The sequence below is a fragment of the Rhinopithecus bieti genome, unplaced genomic scaffold, assembly GCF_001698545.2.
Source record: "Rhinopithecus bieti isolate Rb0 unplaced genomic scaffold, ASM169854v2 scaffold_33652, whole genome shotgun sequence".
NCBI lineage: Eukaryota > Metazoa > Chordata > Mammalia > Primates > Cercopithecidae > Rhinopithecus > Rhinopithecus bieti.
Window position 1 is genome coordinate 2626871 of NW_016814761.1, and position 17462 is coordinate 2644332.

The 17462-nt window shown below is 50.9% G+C and overlaps 2 protein-coding genes across 10 annotated transcripts in view; one reads left to right on the forward strand and one right to left on the reverse strand.

The window, feature by feature from the left end:
* CAPZB (capping actin protein of muscle Z-line subunit beta) overlaps positions 1 to 17456 on the reverse strand; it is a 147114-nt gene extending 129658 nt beyond the window's left edge. For 2 of the 4 annotated variants that reach the window (XM_017851988.1, XM_017851987.1), the window contains exon 1: positions 17295 to 17456. In XM_017851988.1, coding sequence (XP_017707477.1) covers positions 17295 to 17297 — 3 coding nt within the window. In that variant the 5' untranslated portion in view covers positions 17298 to 17456. Of the gene's footprint in view, positions 1 to 16017; positions 17084 to 17294 lie in introns of those variants that run through there. The other 2 variants (XM_017851986.1, XM_017851985.1) reach the window with 2 other exon arrangements.
* Positions 16153 to 17462, forward strand: part of MICOS10 (mitochondrial contact site and cristae organizing system subunit 10) — a 124666-nt gene continuing 123356 nt past the window's right edge. For 5 of the 6 annotated variants that reach the window (XM_017851993.1, XM_017851991.1, XM_017851994.1 and 2 more), the window contains exon 1: positions 16153 to 16483. In XM_017851993.1, coding sequence (XP_017707482.1) covers positions 16157 to 16483 — 327 coding nt within the window. In that variant the 5' untranslated portion in view covers positions 16153 to 16156. The remainder of the gene's footprint in view (positions 16484 to 17462) is intronic. The other variant, XM_017851989.1, reaches the window with a different exon arrangement.

Consider the following 17462-nt stretch of genomic DNA (forward strand, 5'->3'; position numbering starts at 1 on the left):
ATACGAACTCCAAAGACGCTGAAACAATATATTGAAAGGTTAACAGTGATGCTGGCAAGCTAAGATTATGAAAGACTTTTGTTTCTTCCCTCTTTTCAGTATTTTCAAACTTTTCCATAATAAACATGCTGGTTTTATAACAAAACAAAAAACACAATAAACTTGTATTTAATGATACTATCAGGTTACAAAGGGCTCCCTCCCGGTGGGGAGAGGGGTCTCTTGCCACTGGTGCTCACATTCAACCGAGCCCCATCCACTCCACTCCACTAGGCTGTGGGCCTTTCACTAGCTCGGGTCCCCAAGGCCTGGCACCTAGGAGGCGCTCAGGGAATGATGATACATGGGAGTTGGGGGTGGAGTCGTGAAAAGGAAGTCAATGATAAACTCTGAGGTATCAGCTCTGTGGCAGGGCAGAGTGGAGCAGGGCAGGGCGCAGCAGGGTGGGGAAGGGCAGGGCAGGGCAGGGCAGGAGAGCATGCTGAAATAGAAGAGGGTAAATCAGAGCCTCCTTCCACCCAGGACTCCCTTCTCAGCATGGCCCTGCCTCCCACCCAGCTGCTTTGAATGCTCTCCCACCCCTCACTCTTCTGGCTCCTCCGAGTTTAAATTAGTCGGTTCCCCAGCACCCGCCATGCCCTCCTGGGCCTCTGAGTCAGCACATGCCATCTCTCTGCCTGCCATGTCTCTGGGCCCACCTCTCTCCTCCTGGCAAATGAGCCCTCTCACCTCCGCTTCAACAAAGTCGGTCCCGTGGAACCCATGCCTTGAATTTCTCAGTCAGACGCCTCCTTCAATGCACAGCTGTGCTCAGACACAGCCCCTGACAGTAATTATCTTCCATTCTACAAGTCCATCCGTCTGTCTGACTGGTCCCCGCCAATGGTCTCCCTGTAGCGATGGCAAGTACCTTTTCATGCCCACCCCCAAGCAAGGCACACAATATTAATCAATGTCTCTTTGAATGAATGGACAGGGAGACGGGTACGAAGGCCAGCAGTAGTCAAAGGAAGCTTGGCGGCGAAGACGAGATGGAGCCAAGCCCTGAAAGGCAAGAGGGAAAGACACAGGCAGGAGGGAACAGGCAGGGAAGGGGGAGCCATGAGCTGTGGCCAGAGGCAGGAACGCGCCATGAACTGATGGTCACCAGAGGATGTGGGTGGTCTACAGATGAATATCTTTTATAGCAGTAGATGACTCTATGTTTATTTCAGCGTGTTTTTTTTTTTTTTTTTTCTTTTTTTTTTTTGAGATGGAGTCTCGCTCTGTCGCCCAAGGCTGGAGTGCAGGGCAGAATCTCAGCTCACACAAGCTCCCCTCCCGGGTTTTACGCCATTCTCCTGCCCTCAGCCTCCCGAGTAGCTGGGACTACAGGCGCCTGCCACCTTGCCCGGCTAGTTTTTTGTATTTTTTTTTTTTAGTAGAGACAGGGTTTCACCATGTTAGCCAGGATGGTCTCGATCTCCTGACCTAGTGATCCGCCCGTCTCGGCCTCCCAAAGTGCTGGGATTACAGGCTTGAGCCACCGCGCCTGGCCAGCATGTACTTTCTATATACGGCAATTGATATTGTTTTTCATTCATGGTAAGGACAAAGTTTCCTTCCTAAATATTTTAAGTTAAAAAGTGAAGAAACTTAAAGAAAAGTTAATAAATAACAGTTCTGGCATAGAAATAAAGATGGCAAAAACCATGAATTAACCTTAGAACAACACATTTTTGCAGGAAGGGAGTCCTCTCAACTTGGCCAGAACAGGGAGATTGAGGAAGTGAAGTGAAGCCTGCTAGGCAGGGAGGATGAGTCAGCTCAGAGAGCTCTGGGGACAGGCAGTGAGGCGGCGGCCACCGAGAGAGCATTTGTCAGAGCAAAGTGACTGGAAGAAAGTGCGGAGAGAAAAAACACTCTACACTCTCCCTCCTGGGGACTTATCTCAAGGAAGGAAGACACTCAAAAGGAGAAAAATAATACACACAGACACACAGACACACAGACACACACACACACGCCCACTGCAAGTAACACAGAGCACAGTAAAGGGCCTGCAAATTGTACGCTTCTGTAATCCCCACAAGCACCCAGGCGGCAGGGGGTGGGGGGGACTTTTCCGCAGAACCACGAGCCCGGGACAGACGGACTGCTGTGCATCACTCAACACTAGCACATCTTCCAAACTACGACACCGTCTTCACATGTCACATTTGAATGGCTGCATTCCATTCCATTGTGGCTTAAGCATAGGAGTTTGAGATCAGACTGGGCAACATGGGAAAACCCCGTCTCTACAAAAAATACAAAGATTGCTGGGTGTAATAGAGCACATCTGCAGTCCCAGCTACTCAGGAGGCTGAGGCTAGAGGATTGCTCGAGCCCGGAAGGTGGAGGCTGCAGTCAGCTGTGATCACACCACTGCACTGCATAGCCCAAGCAACAGCATGAGACACTGTTGCCAAAAAAAAAATAGTCCATTGCATAGACGTGCCACCATTTTTTACCAACTGTTGGACAACCACTTTCTCCAGTGTCTTGTTAGTACGATTCCTGTCCCTACGTACCCCACAACACAACGTGACCTACAGATCAAAGGGACCTGGACTTGAATCCAGACCTTTCCTTAGATTTCTTCTTGAACTCAGGCTATTGGCATTCTGACTGGTCAACCCAATCACACGAAGCTCTCTCACAATGTCCTATTTGGAAAACGCGGTCTTTCCACGCATCACCAGAGACGCATGTTCAAAGATGAGCTTTGAAACAGGCCTAAGTTTATGTGGCAGAAAAGAGTCACTTAAGAATATAGAATCCAGATTCTAGAGTGTTAGACACAGGACCTAATCCCAGTGCTCCAGTGGCTTACTGTGGGACCTCGGTCAAGCCCCAAACCCCTGTGGACAGTAGAATTCCATGACACAGCAGAGACTGAGGGCAAAGACTTTAAAGTCAGAGCAACTGGGTTCAAGTCCTGACTCTGCCACTTATTAGCAATTTACATAAAGTCTAAATTTGTATCATTCTAAATTTACATAAAGGCCTAAATTCATAGGATCCCATGCTTAGAAGGATTCTGGGAAGGAAACGGAATGGTGCATGCAGAGGACTAGGTGAAGTGCACGAGAACCAATGCCACCACCTGGCCTGCCTTCCTAGCTCTGAGGCCTGCTGAATGCTAAGGCTGAGGTGTGAGGTGCTTGCATAGTGACCCCCCCTTTATCCTCGGGGGATATCTTCCAAGGCCCACAGTGGATGCCTGAAACCTTGGATAGTACCAAACCCTATATATACTACGTTTTTCCCTACACATGCATACCTATGATGTTTAATTCATAAACCAGACACAGTTATTATCAATAACTGATAACATAGAACAATTCTTACCATAATAAAAGCTATGTGAATGTGGTGTTCTTTTCAAAATACTGGATGGGGGTTGATGGCGGGTGACTGAAATTGCAGAAATCGAAACTATGGAAAAAGGGGGGATGATGATACTTGTTCCAAAACGAGACCCATCACCTAAGGCTTGGAAATCCCTCTTTCCCCATTTGTTTCCCTTTAGATTCTGACATGTAATGAAATTCAAGTGGGAATTTTATCAGTTAACCCAATGCCTCAAACTGACGCTGGAGTAAGAGTCAAGCCTCTCGAAGCACTTGGAGCACATCGCCCAAGGGTGGTGGGCTGAGGACCCCATACTCACAGTATTTACATGTCCACGTTCTGACAATTAGTCACATGATGGGAGGGCCCTTCGTTGGAATCACGGCAACCAGTTCTTGTCTGTTATGTCAAGAAATGCTTTCTCAGCAACCAATATGCATCTAACAGATAGTATGTAACCAAGATAAAAGCAGGATCCTGGAGGAAATTCCCAAGATTCTCCTACGTGCTCTCCATCTGGAATACAGAAAGCTCAGAAACCATGGACCATCAGCACACAGGGAAAACCAGTTCTATGGTAGGCAAAAGGACAAGGGTATTCTAGTCACAAGGTTGATAAACGGCTCTGGATAAAGTTACTAGAGGAAGGACACACGAAATCAGTGTTTAAGAAAATGCAAAGCCTGTTTCCAGGAATATCACCTAGTGCAATGTAAGATGAAAAAGTAAAAGAGCTTGTCATGAACTCACGAACTGAGGACATGGAGACCCTACGCATCTTGCGGGGAAGTGTTGTCATCTACAGCCTAGAGCTCTAAACCCTCTGAGGTTAGGGATCTCTTTCAACACCTCTGGGTGGCTCAAACCCTTGAGGCATGAACTAATAACCTGTCGGTTACGTAGGCAGGCCAGCAGACTGGTCTCTGTTCGTCCCTGGCTGCAGGTGTAACACAGCCAGGGCATGGTACCAGCTGGTCCTGAGTGTGAACACCAGCTTAGTCAATGACAGCTTTATCCTCATACTATGCTCCATTATTCCAGAGTCTGCCTAGATGTGTGCAGAGACGAGGAGGAGAAAGGGAAGTGAGGGGCAGGACTATGCAGTACTCAGGGACTCAAAGGTGATTCCGGACCCTGACTACTGATTAGAAGTCACTATGTAGAGAATGAGGCTCCCTTTTAGATGAAGAGCGGCAACTACTGTGCTTTCATTCTTCCCCCATTTTAAGATGGGTTCCAAGTCATCAAAGCAAAGCTGAGGCAGCCACCTAATAAATACTTCACTTTCAGCTGCAGAAGTTTAAAAAACTCTAAAGAACATCTGTTACAATCACCAACATAAAGCACTTTCCCCCGTACATGAAAATGACATCCTTGGATCAGACTCCATGGTGTCTGTGAGGGACAAGTTTTAGAATCTGAAAGGAATGGCTTGGAAGGCCATCTCTGCCCCTTCCTAGCTGTGTGACGTTATACAAGGTATGTTTTAACTTCTCAAGGCCTCCATATCCACATCTGCAAAATGTGGGCATGCCAAGGCTATGGTAGTGATGGCATAAAATAGTACCCACAAGGTTCAGAGGCCAGCCTAATCCAAGTCCCCTTGCATGATAACCCCCATAAGCAGAAGTGCAAAGGCCTGATCAGCTGAAAGGAGCAGCCCAAGGGCAAGCATCCTAGGGCCTGAAAGTCATGATCTCTCCTTAGTGTCATCACTATGACTTGCATTTTAGATTTACAGAATCCTTCAGCACAGAGCTTTTTAGACCTGGCTGGGCACAGTGGCTCACACCTGTAATCCCAGCACTTTGGGAGGCCGAGGAGAGTGGATCACCGGAGGTCAGGAGTTCGAGACCAGCCTGCCCAACATGGCAAAACCCTGTCTCTGCTAAAAATACAAAAATTAGCCAGGCATAATGGCACGTGCCTGTAATCCCGGCTACTCGGGAGGCTGAGGCAGGAGAATCACTTGAACCCCAGAAGGTGGAGGTTGCAGTGAGCTGAGACCGCGCCATTGCACTCCAGCCTGGGCAAAGAGAATGAAACTCTGTCTCAAAGAAAAAAAGAGAGAGATTTTTAGACCCAATCCAATGGTGTTAATAGTATGACAAATGATGGAATTCCTATGGACAATCACAAACCTGTATTAAATGTCCACATGGGAGGACTAAGTTATAGCATTTTATGTACATTCTTTTTTTGTTTTTTTGAGACAGGGTCTCACTCCATCACCCAGGCTGGAGGGTGGTGGTGTGATCTCATCTTACTGCAACTTCTACCTCCCAGGCTCAAACGATCCTCCCACCTTAGCCTCCCAAGTAGCTAGGACTACAGGCTTGTGCCACCATATTTGGCTAATTTTTGTATTTTTTGTAGAGACAGGATTTCGCCATTACCCGGGCTGGTCTTGAACTCCTGGCTCAAGCAATCCACCCGCCCCAACCTCCCAAAGAGCTGGGATCACAGGCGTGAACTACCACACCCGGCCCTATTCACAGTATTCTTACTTTATCCTCTTGACAACCCTGTGAAGAGAACAATAGTATTTCCATTTTGCTGCTCAGGAAGTTGACGCTGAGACATGAAGTGACTAGGTTCAAGCCCACACAGTTCATAAGCAGCCACAGTGGGGTGTGGATCTGGGGGGCTCCTTTCACTCTACTACCCCAGGCTGCCTTCCAACAAGCCCTATTTTTCTTCCTGCATTCCTTTATCTTGCCCCCTCCTTAAACCTAAACCTCGACACTTCACATGCCTTAGAATCAAACACCTGCCCTTAAAATGAAATATCAAACCCCAAGGCAGGGCAGCTTGTAAGTAAGGGCAGTTTACCAACGCAAATGGGTTAGCAGAAGTTGAGAGTGCCTATGAAGACCTGCCACCTTCACGAGAGGAGAAAATGGACCAGAAAATAAACAGTACCTGTTGGAGGGTTGTGGTGGTGACAAGGAGCATCCAAAGGCACCATACTTTGGCTGCCTCAAAGGCACTGGGTACCAAATGTAACTGGCACGCCTGGGTGGGCCACTTACACCCACAGAAAGAAAAAACTTAAGTTGTTTTCCAGAAGAGTGACTTGTATTATCACCTGAAACAAAAGCACCAATTCAAATAACTTGTTCACGGAGAGGCAGGTGCATGGTCTGCGAGGCCCAGAACTGACAAGGACCTGCAGGGACCTATGGAGGAAGCAGGAGATCAGGCGTCCACACTAAGTCCAAGCTCCCAACACAAAGCAAAGGGAGCGTCCACATGCGAAGACCCTTTCGGCTCTAATAACACACTATGAGTCCATGTCACTGATTATAACATCACGTTGTGGTTAATGTTGCCCAGCTTTACATGTATTAACTCATTTAATCCTCATAAAATCTATCAGAAATACTTAGTTTTATGCTCATTATTTCTTAGACAAGGAGATGGAGGCACAGAGTGAAGGGAACTGCCCCGGTCTATACGGCTTGGACCTGAAGCCAGTCTCTCTGGCTCCAGAGTCTGCCCTTCGCTGGCCCTGGACTAGGAATCATGACTGCCTGAGATCACGCAGAAACTCCAAGAAAGCTACCAGTAAGACTTCGGGCCAAGCGCTCAGCACCCACCATGTACAGAGCCTTCGGTAAATGTCAGCCGCTTTTAGGATCACTGCTCCCACCACGGTCCAACCCTGACAAGGCCAGCACCACTGGGGCAGTCCTGAGCAGCAGAACCCCTCAAGAGAGCGCTGCCCCATCTCGGGGGCAGACTCCGCTCGGCTCCTCTGTTCTCGACTGAGAGCCTGACACTGAAAACTGGGTAGGCCCTAGGAGAAGCCAGCCTTGGCCAAGAGCTCAGGCCCAGAGATCTGGACGTGTCTAGTTCACAGTGGAATTGCCCAGCCCCAGTGTTGAGTCTATATTAGGTTGAACCACGCAAAAGGCTGATAATTCAACCTTTTTTCACCTAGGAAAATGGCAACCTAATGGAGGGAGAGATACTTACACTTTTTTTTTTTTTTTTTTTTGAGACAGAGTCTCCACTGTCACCCAGGCTGGAGTGCAGTGGCCGGATCTCAGCTCACTGCAAGCTCCGCCTCCCGGGTTTACGCCATTCTCCTGCCTCAGCCTCCCAAGTAGCTGGGACTACAGGCGCCCGCCACCTCGCCTGGCTAGTTTTTTTATTTTTTTTAGTAGAGACGGGGTTCCACAGTGTTAGCCAGGATGGTCTCGATCTCCTGACCTCGTGATCCGCCCGTCTCGGCCTCCCAAAGTGCTAGGATTACAGGCTTGAGCCACTGCGCCCGGCCTACTTACACTTATTAAGGACTTACTGCACATTCAGTCATTCATCTAATACCTGTAGAGCACTGGCTGTGTCAGGGCCAGTGTGTAACATTGTTTCAGCACCCCTAAGACTGACAGCCAGGATTTTTCATCTTCCCTCCTAAGGATAAGAAACAAACTTATCAGGCAGAACAAGGGTAACCAACTCAACCTGCCTGAGCTCAGGTAACTACTAAAACAGGTCAATTTTGGCCAGGCATGGTGGCTTCATGCCAATAATCTCAGCATTTTGGAAGGTCAAGGAGGGAGGATCCCTTGAACTCACAAGTTCGAGACCAGTCTGGGCTACAAAGTAAGACTCTGTCTCTAAAAAATAAGTAGATAGATAGATAGATAGATAGATAGGCACACAGACAGGCACTGTGGCACATGCCTGTGATCCCAGCTACATGAGAGGCTGAAAGGGGAGCACTGCTTGAGCCGAGGAGGTCGAGGCTACAGAGAGACAAGATGGAACCACTGCACTCCAACCTGGGCGACAGAGTGAGACCCCGTCTCAATCAATCAAGCAGGCCAATTTTGTCTTTCCCCTTAGAATCCCTGCATCTTACACTGTACATGGTGTCCAGGGCTGGGATGGGGCTTCACAGGAAAAAGCCAAAGGATCCTTGCAAGGTTTGTCACCCAACAGTCCCCATGGAGGGCTGTCACAATGATTAAGATGTGCTGCTGCCACTCACGTCACAGGCAGGAGGAGCCAGGGACACTGACACTACCGCACAAAGAACTGTCCTGCCCAGGAGGCCAAGCCGCACAGTGGTCGACGCTAGGCTGAGACTATCTCACCCTTGCAGCTGAGTGGCTACCTTTTGGAAAACAGATTCCGGTTCATGAAGTTCCATCTCCTTGCATTTCAACAAGTGGAACTGAAAAAAACCTCCTAAACAAAACTCAGACTTCTTCAGCTACTGTGGCTAGACATCATACAGGGGAACCTCTCGGGCCCGGATTCCTCATCTATAAAATAAGCACCCCCATAGGCCGGTGCCGGAGAGGCAGAAGAGCAGAATTCCATCAGCACGTGTTCCCGAGTGGGGTGGACCTGGACCTCCATGGCAACTCCCATTAACTAGCTGGGGGCCCTTTAGCAAGTTACTACACCTCTCTGAGCTCCGGTTTCCTTATCTGCAAAATGAGGAAACAGACCTCACAGGGTTGGTGTTGAGAGAATACAGATAATGACTGTGGGCATCCGGTAGATACTGGCAGAAGGGAGGGGCCGCTCTGTGAGTGAACACTCAATACCAGCCTACAGACTGAAGGCATCCTTCATTTCATGGCATCCCCTAATGCCTGCGCTACGAGTGCGCTCCCCAAGACCAAGAATGGACTCTGCTTAACCACACCCTAGCCCACCCTCTCTGCTTGAACGAGGTCTCAAATCTCAGGACAACCAGGAATCCACACCACCCCGTTGCCCAGAAGAGATTTCAGGATAGGAGGTGTCTGGAGGGTATACACTGAGAACACGACAACAGCTCACGTCGGAAATTCTCAGCAGAGGAACTGAACAGCCAAGCCTGGCCGCTGCTCTTTCGGAGTCTGAGCTCTTCAGGGTCTTAGACTTTTCACACCAGAAGGATGTGGTGGATTAAGACTCCTCCTTCCAGTTTCTGAGCGCAAAACTGTAATGCAGGGAGCCCACTTGTGTGAAACCAGCGACAGCCCACCAGGGCCAAAGCCTCATGACGGAGAAGCCTTCAGTAGCAACACTCTACCTGCCAATCACTGCTGCAACTGAGAAGGGAAAAGGGCATGGGGACCACCGGAAAATGCCACTGGCTGAATTCTAATTGGAAGCTCCAGCATATAGGGTGCAATGCAAAAGCATCATTTCATAACTTCTCTTTGAAAGAAAGACAGGGATCTTACTATGTTGCCCAGGCTGGCCTCGAACTCCCAAGCGATCGCCCAAGCGATCCTCCCACCTCAGCCTCCTGAGTAGCTGGGACCACTGACACACACCACAGCACCTGGCTTACCTTTCTATTTTACCAGGTATATCTATTGTATATACCTGGTAAATACGATGCCTGAATCCACTTACAGAGGGCTCTGAAACAGCATGCCCAAACACTGCTAAATAAGATACCGAGTCTAACTCAGAAGGGTCCTGCTGAGTTCAGCACTAGAAGAGGAAGCTGCACAGAGCAGTTGAAGCAGAGGGTGGAAAAGTGCAGGGTCTGAGCCGGTGGTAACAACTGCTCGCAACCTGCAATGTGGTGAGAGCTCTTGAGACCAGAAACACTGGGCTGCTGTTTTCAGCAGCTTGGTGTTTAAACAGACTGAACCCCCTAAGACTGCTTTCCTTGGGCAAGGGACTCTACATCTTGGAGTCTCAGAAGAAGGAACCAGCACCTGCCTTCCAGGCTGGTTGGGAAGTTAAATGAAACACCACCTATCATCCATCCATGTTAATAGAATAACCACAACAATAGGAGATAACACTCGTACTGCACTCACAATGTGCCAGGCATTGTCTACACTTTCCACACAAGAATTAGCTCAGTCCTCACAATCATCGCTCCATGCCAGGTGAATGGCAATCACCAGGGTTGTTGCCTTACACGACACAGGACTACATGACTGGAAACCTAACGCTAGAAAGTTGTAGGCAAAGCCTCCTGTTCACGGGCGTTCAGAGATGTCAGAAACGTGGGGTGACCGCAGGAGGAAGCATGGGAAAACCCAGGCAAGCGGCCTCCCTGCCTGTCTGATGCTGTGAGCCTCCCCACGCTGGTTCTGCACTCACTCCTGAGTCTTTCAGAACTTTGGACATACTTGCTTCCACCCGCTTCCTCCATTTAACCTTACTTAAGACTCAGATGGCATATTCTATCAGGTCTACCTGACTGCTCAGCAGGCATCCACGGAATGAATGACCTGATGGAAAAAATCACTACAGGCAGCACAGCCCAGTGCCAGGACTGCCAGGTGGGCCTTGGTCTCCTCACCTGCATAATGAGGATGACATGAGAATCTGCCTCGTAGGGCTGGCTGGAGTATTAAAGTCATCAGTCAAAACTATCTCCTGGCCAGGTACAGTGGTTCATGCCTGTAATCCCCAGCACTTTGGGAGGCCGAGGCAGGCAGATCATGAGGCCAGGCGTTCGAGACCAGCCTGGCCAACACGGTGAAACCCCGTCTCTACTAAAAATACAAAAAGTAGCCGGGCGCAGTGGCACGCACCTGTAGTTCCAGCTACTTGGGAGGCTGAGGCAGGAGAATTCCTTGAGTCTGGGAATTGAACCTCCTTGAGGAGGTTGCAGTGAACCAAGATCATGCCACTGTACTCCACCCTGGGCAACAGAGCGAGACTCTGTATCAAACAAACAAACAAAAAGAACTAGCTCCTGTTATTCCTACAGCTGCCACACAGAGGCCACCACCCCACCATCTCCCTCGGCAGACTGGTATCTTAGGCACCAGAACCTAACGCTGTGTGCATCAGGCTGAACTTGGTGCCACCTGCAGTCACGGAGTCGCTGGCTGGCTGGATCACTGGGCTAACCAGACTGAAATCCCCATTCAGTTGTTAATAGGATCTCAAGGCTTTGCAGACACCACTATCCAGGATTTAAACTGACCTGAAATAGCTGTGTATCAATGATAAACTGTCCAATCAGAATGCCTACATGAGACAGCTCTGGGGCAGACCCCCTCAGCCCCAGAGGTGGTAAATCATTCCGTCTCACTCTGCCTTTATCTCCTTCCACCATCCCTTCCTTTCCACGCCCACAGCTGCACAGTGGCCAGGACCCTCATAAGCTCACAGGCTGATGCTTGTGAAGGCCTCTCTCCCATCTCTTTCACCTCCCCAGGCCTACTGCACGCACAGCCAGAGGACTCTTCCTAAAATACCACTGCTCTGCCAGCCTCCTCAAATTTCTACCCGCCCTGTCAAAAATTTCACTGGCTCCACACTGTCCCAGATCAAATGCAAACTCCTTAGCTTAGCAACTCAGGCACTCTACAACTCACTCCTGAGACTGAGGCACCCCATGGGCTCGAATCTACTCCTTGTCTGACCACACCCCCTGACCTCAGTTTTTGTGCCAGTCCCCTTGACCATACCCCACCCCGTTCTCTCTGCCTGAGCACGCTCTTCCCGGGCTTCCTTACCCAGCCCCCAAGCCGACCGTAGGCTGGAGTGGTCTGCAGGGCTGCATGGAGGAGGGGGAAATGCAAGCCAGGCCTGCAGGGATGAGCAGACCACAGCACCCATGGGTCCCTGATTAAGTCTTTTCTAGTACTACTTCCTTCCTGCTGCACTTGGCTTTTTGGACACATCCTGCCTCCCCATCCTGGATTAGAGGACAGGGATGATGGCTTCTATTTGTGTCCCTTACTCTGTGGTATGCAGAATAAGACAAGCAACAACCATAGCTACTGTGTGCCAAGCACTAGAGTAAGTACACTACAAATTTCACCCCTACCCCCCAACCCCATAAAATGTTATCTTCATGCTACGGACCAGGAAAACAGAAACCGAAGGAAATAGCAGCCTCACTGACGGTCACATGCTGAGTGGCAGACAGGACTCAACTCCAGATGTGCCCAACTGCAGACATCATGTCCTGTGGAGCAGGCAGCCGCCTCTCAGCTCTCACTCAGCGTTTATGTAGCTGGTGTTCACTAAGTGCCAGGTGGCCAGTGCAAGGTGTGGGGTACTCAGAGGGAACCAAACAGGCAAGGTCCCTGCTCTCACAGAGCTCATACGCTCTGTCCCCAGCCCTGTCTCTCTTCTTCCAAGCCTGGAATAGGGCAAGAACCCTCCAGTCACAGGGGGTTCCACTGGCACAGACAAGGCATTCGGGCCTGACATATAGCATGAAGCTCTGGCAACACATGGTGCCCAGCTCACAGCAAGCTTGTCTTCAGCGGAGGAAACAGCCCAGGCTCTATTAGGGAAGTTGTCCATGCAAGGCACAGCCCAGAGCCAGGCAAACTCCAAAGCAGCCATCAGCAGGCAGTACGGAGTGGAGAAAAATGGTTTGCTCTGGGGTCGGAAAACCCAATTCCTCCACTTAGTAGCTAGACAGGGACTAATCATAAACCCCTTTGCACACTTTTGGAAAACGGTGATAATAACGATAGTTAATGTTTATAACATCATGTGCCAGATGCTACTGGATGCACTTGACAGATACTACTTAACCGTCATTACAACCTTATGCAGAGACACCGTTATCCTAAGGCAGTCTGGCTCCTAACTCTATTTTCTCATACTATGCTGCCTCCAGCCTAAAGTTGAACCTACCTTGTCAGGCTGTGGTGAGAACTGTTCTAACAGAGTGTATAGCACATGGCTGATGCTCCATAACCATTAAGCCTCCCCTTCCTTCCACTGAGACGTGAATCTGTGAAAGCCTAGGTCTGGAAATGGCATGGCTCTAGCTGGTCCCATTATGGGTGATCTTGCAGTTGCACCCCCTGGAATTCCACACTGCACCCTCACTGGTGGATCTGCTGCAAGGGGAAATGGGACAAGATTCTGTATTTATGGGACCCTCTGCTCACTGCTTCTGGAAAACACAGTGAGTGGGGTCCAACACAGTGAGTCAGGCTGATGTGGATCCGAATCCCAGGCCTGCTGCTCACACTGGTCACTCAAGCTCTCACTCTTATGAGTAAAACAGGGGCTAAGCTATAACCTAAGTCATGTTTCTGGGTCAGGTCCCTCAGCTACCCAGGTTGGACATGCTGGACAAAGCTACCCAGACTGGAGAGGCTGGACTTCCACGGTACTGTAAGGTTTCATTTTGGGACCCCAGAAAGCCTTGGCTGTGCAAAGGAGCGAGCGGACTGCGTGCACGTGCAATTCAACTCCACCCAATGGCAGACACAAGAGCAGGCACACCCCAAAAGGCCTTGGAGTGGAGCCTGGCACAAGCCCCAACTTTCTCTTCAGTTTCCTGCCATAGCTCAAGCAGATGTGCCTGCTGTTACACTGAACAAGGCTCTTTCCCCCTTAAACTTTAGGTAACAGTGATATGCCCACCCCTCAACAATGTGAGCTGTGAGGGCAGAGATCCTTGTCTGTCTTGCATCCTCCGCACATAAACAGCACAGAGCAGGCACTTGATACACAAAAAGCTGAATTAACATTATCCTGTAGCTTCAGGTACCCCACAACATGCCTCAGTATTTGCCTAACAATAAGCCTTTCCCAGCCTGGAGGACAGGCTTCTAATGGGTGAGGCACCTGCCCTGCCACCATTTCCCTGTGGTCAGTCATATGTCCTGTTCCCCGACTGATGGAATAGAATGTAAAAGTATAGGACGTTGGGGTTATAAATATGAGTATCTGCTTTCAAAGGCATGGCTTATCATTTCCTTAATCTCAAGCCATTGATCACTGGCTACTTTTATAAGCATGCCACCAAAAGAGGCCAGGTGGGCTCAAATGAACAGGGCTGTATAGACAGACAAGAGGGATGTGAGTTGAACAATGTATCTTATCCACACCAAGAGACATTAATGTCAACTATGTTGTTTCACCTTGTAACAATACCAAGTTCCCATCAGCTCCTGCCAGGCAAAACCATCTGTGAGCTGGAGCAGCGATTCCTGAGGGGGCCTCCCTAGTCCCCCTTCCTGCTAAAAGCCTCACCATCATCATAACTAAGAATAATTCCCAAGTCAGAAGCTGGAGCTGCGTAAGGAACGGTGCTCTGAAATTGTACAGCCCTCAAGCAGTGGTAAGATTATTACCTGCTAAGGGAATGCAAATAAATTCCATTTGCCTATGCATTTTAACTGGGAAGGAGAAACTCATGCCAACAAAAATCATGGAATTCACTCCAAAGTCAAATGCTTTTTAGATACTCAAGCCACTATTTCCCTCAATGGGTAACAGAGATCTAGCTGTATTCTCTACCATCGAATCTACTGAAAATGAAAAACACAGTGATCTGATTTCATTTGCCTTCAATGCAACCTCACACCACCACTTCTGTCCTACCCCAACCATCTACACTGGCTTGATGGTCAGAGTATTCAAATAGGGGATAAACCTAACAATAAGCAGTCAGAAATGACAAGCCTAAGGGATACTAAGAACAAGTGACTGGGAGAATGAATATGAAATCCAAGCAGGTAAGTTCATGGACACAGACACATCCCAAAGAGAACATTCCAAGTGGTTTCTTCCGATGCCAGATGCTGTTCTAGGCCCCACGGATACAGCTGTGGAAAACACAAGACAAAAATCTCTGCCCTCCAAAAGCTCATTCTGACCCATGCTAAATATGCCTGTACCACCATACAGCTATTTCACTATAACATGATTTTCTATGCAAAGGATTTAAATACAAACCATGGGCAATAAATACTGCTCCTCCCCCCTTGCCATGTTTGAATATCCCATTCTATGTTTTTCAAACCGTGTCATTAAACCTCCTGACATATAAGCAGTTTGGTACAATAGGAATAACAGTTTAGAGCCTGCCAGATGGGCTTCCATTGACCGACGGTGGTTCCTCCACTGGCTGGGCAACACCTTGAATAAGTCACTCCACCTGGAATAAGTCACTCCACCTCCTGAGCCTCAGCTGCCTCATCTATCAAATGGGGACAGCCCCAGAAGGGCTTCATGTGGATGAAACCAGCTTGTACAGGTGAAGCACACCACAGTGACTGGCAGACAGACAGTTCCTCCACCCTCTCCAGTCTTTTCAGATGAGAGCCGAGTACAAGACTCCTGAGAAGCTTCAGGTGTCATGTGCTCCTCCTGGGAGCACATTCCCATCACCTGGCGCGAATCACCGGTTCCTGCCGCAAACTTCAGCGCACACTCACGAAACTTCAGCCCACTTTCAAAGTCCTCACCAAACACTGCCCTGGAGAAGTCGTATGCCACCCAGACCTTGGGCCAAAACAAGACCTCCCCAAACAAGGAGTTTTCAGCCAACGTTACTGGAGAAATCCGAAGGCCTTAAAAGTGGCATTGCCCACGTTTTTAATCAGCATATAGGAAGGCATCAAAAGAAAGCTTAACTCATCTCAACTCCTCACCCTCCTTCAGCAGCAACATCCCTTGACTAAACAAGGAACCAGGGTCCTCAAAACACTTTGAGGCCCAAAGTCCACATACAAACATGCTCCAGAAATCCCTTGACCCCGTCAGGAAGAAGTTCTCTGGCCCTTCCAACCTAAGTGCTGGGCCTGTCCTGCGGAAGGGTCAAGTGGCAGGAGTGCAGGTCTATCCGTGGGGGCCTAAGTGAAGCCCCAGGTTCCTCAACAGTCTCAGAAGGCATCTGCCTGCTTTACCAAAACAAACACTGCGAGTGGAGCCAGCACTCTCCCTCGGAGTTCTGCTCACCTGATCCGAGGGACTTCCATAATCAGCAGTTCCAACCCTTACAAGCTGACAGTTCAGAGGGAAGGGGAGGCTGCGCCTGCTCAGGTGCATCGTGTCCAGGCCATATGCTGGATCCTGGGCCTGGTGGCCCCCTAAGGCCATGGCCTCACAAGGGCGATTGTGCGTTCATGCTTGTCCTGTCGGCCACCCACCCTCAGCCCTCAGCTCCCACTCAGGCCTGGGCGCCGCGGACCCCGGCCCGCCCTGCAGGACGCTTCGCAAGCACAGCACCCACGGCGGCGGCCTCGAGAAGGGCCCGCAGCGCAGCGCGCTGCCTTCTGGGCACACCGATGCCCGCCCTTCCCTCGCTGGCTCCCAAGCGGCCTCCCTAGAAGGGGCAACTGAGAAGGCACAGCACCGGGACCACCCCATCCCTGCTGGAGAGCTCCCCTCGCTTCCCGAAGGCTGCAAAGAAGGCGCGCCCCAGGTACAAGGACGGGGACCCTGAGTCGTGCACGGGGCAGGAGGCAGGACTCTGGTGAGACGGTCAGGAACCTGGTGAGAGGGTCAGGGCGGAGACCGAGCGGGGCTGACGCAGGTTACGCTAGGAGTGGCGAGAAGTCCAGGGAAGGGGCTCATGGTAGGGAAGGGGATCATGGTGGGGAGGGGGCAGTGAGGTCCAGGCGGGGCCATAGGCGGAGGAAAGGAGGTCCAGATTTAAGATCACAGGGGGATGAGGAGATTCAGGCTGAGGCCAAGGAGAAGAGGGGAAGCAAACCTAGGCCGCTGCAGGAGGGGCTGACGGGGGTCCAGCCTGAGGCCATGGAGAAGGCAAGGGAGGGAGGGAGGCAGCGGCCTAGCCTGGGCCATGGCAGGGAGAAACGACGGCCTAGCCTGGACGGGAGAGACGGGGGAAAGCAGACCTAGCCCTAGACCGGGGGAGGAAGGGGGCCCACGCCAGGGTCACCGGGGGGCGGGGGGAGTGCCTGGCTGGGGCCACGGTTCGGGAGGGAGGGTCTAGCCTGGGCTATGGGAGAGACCAGCCTGGACACAGAGGTGGTGAGTGGGACTCCAGCTTGTGGCGAGGGCTGGGAGCGGGACAGGGTCACTGCCGCCCAAGTCGTCCGCGCCGGCGGCACCCTCCTGGGCGGGGAGGGACCGGGTCCACCCAGGGTCCGGGACCCCGCCCCTCCCCCACCCCGGGAAGCCACCAGTCCCGGGCCGCGGATGGGCAAGGGGAGGGGGACGCGAGCTCCGGAGGGGCCCCCGGGCCGGGGAGGGAGCTGTGCGGCCTTTACCATGGTGGCGGCGGCGGCGGCGGTCCCGGTCCCGGCGTCAGTGGCTCTCCCCCCCGCAGCAGGGCCCGGCGCTTCCACTTCCCCGGGTGCCCAGGAGTGAACATCCGGGTCAGCGCCCCCCTCCCCCCGCGCCGGGCCGCCGCCACCTTCCTTCCCCGCCCCGGCCCG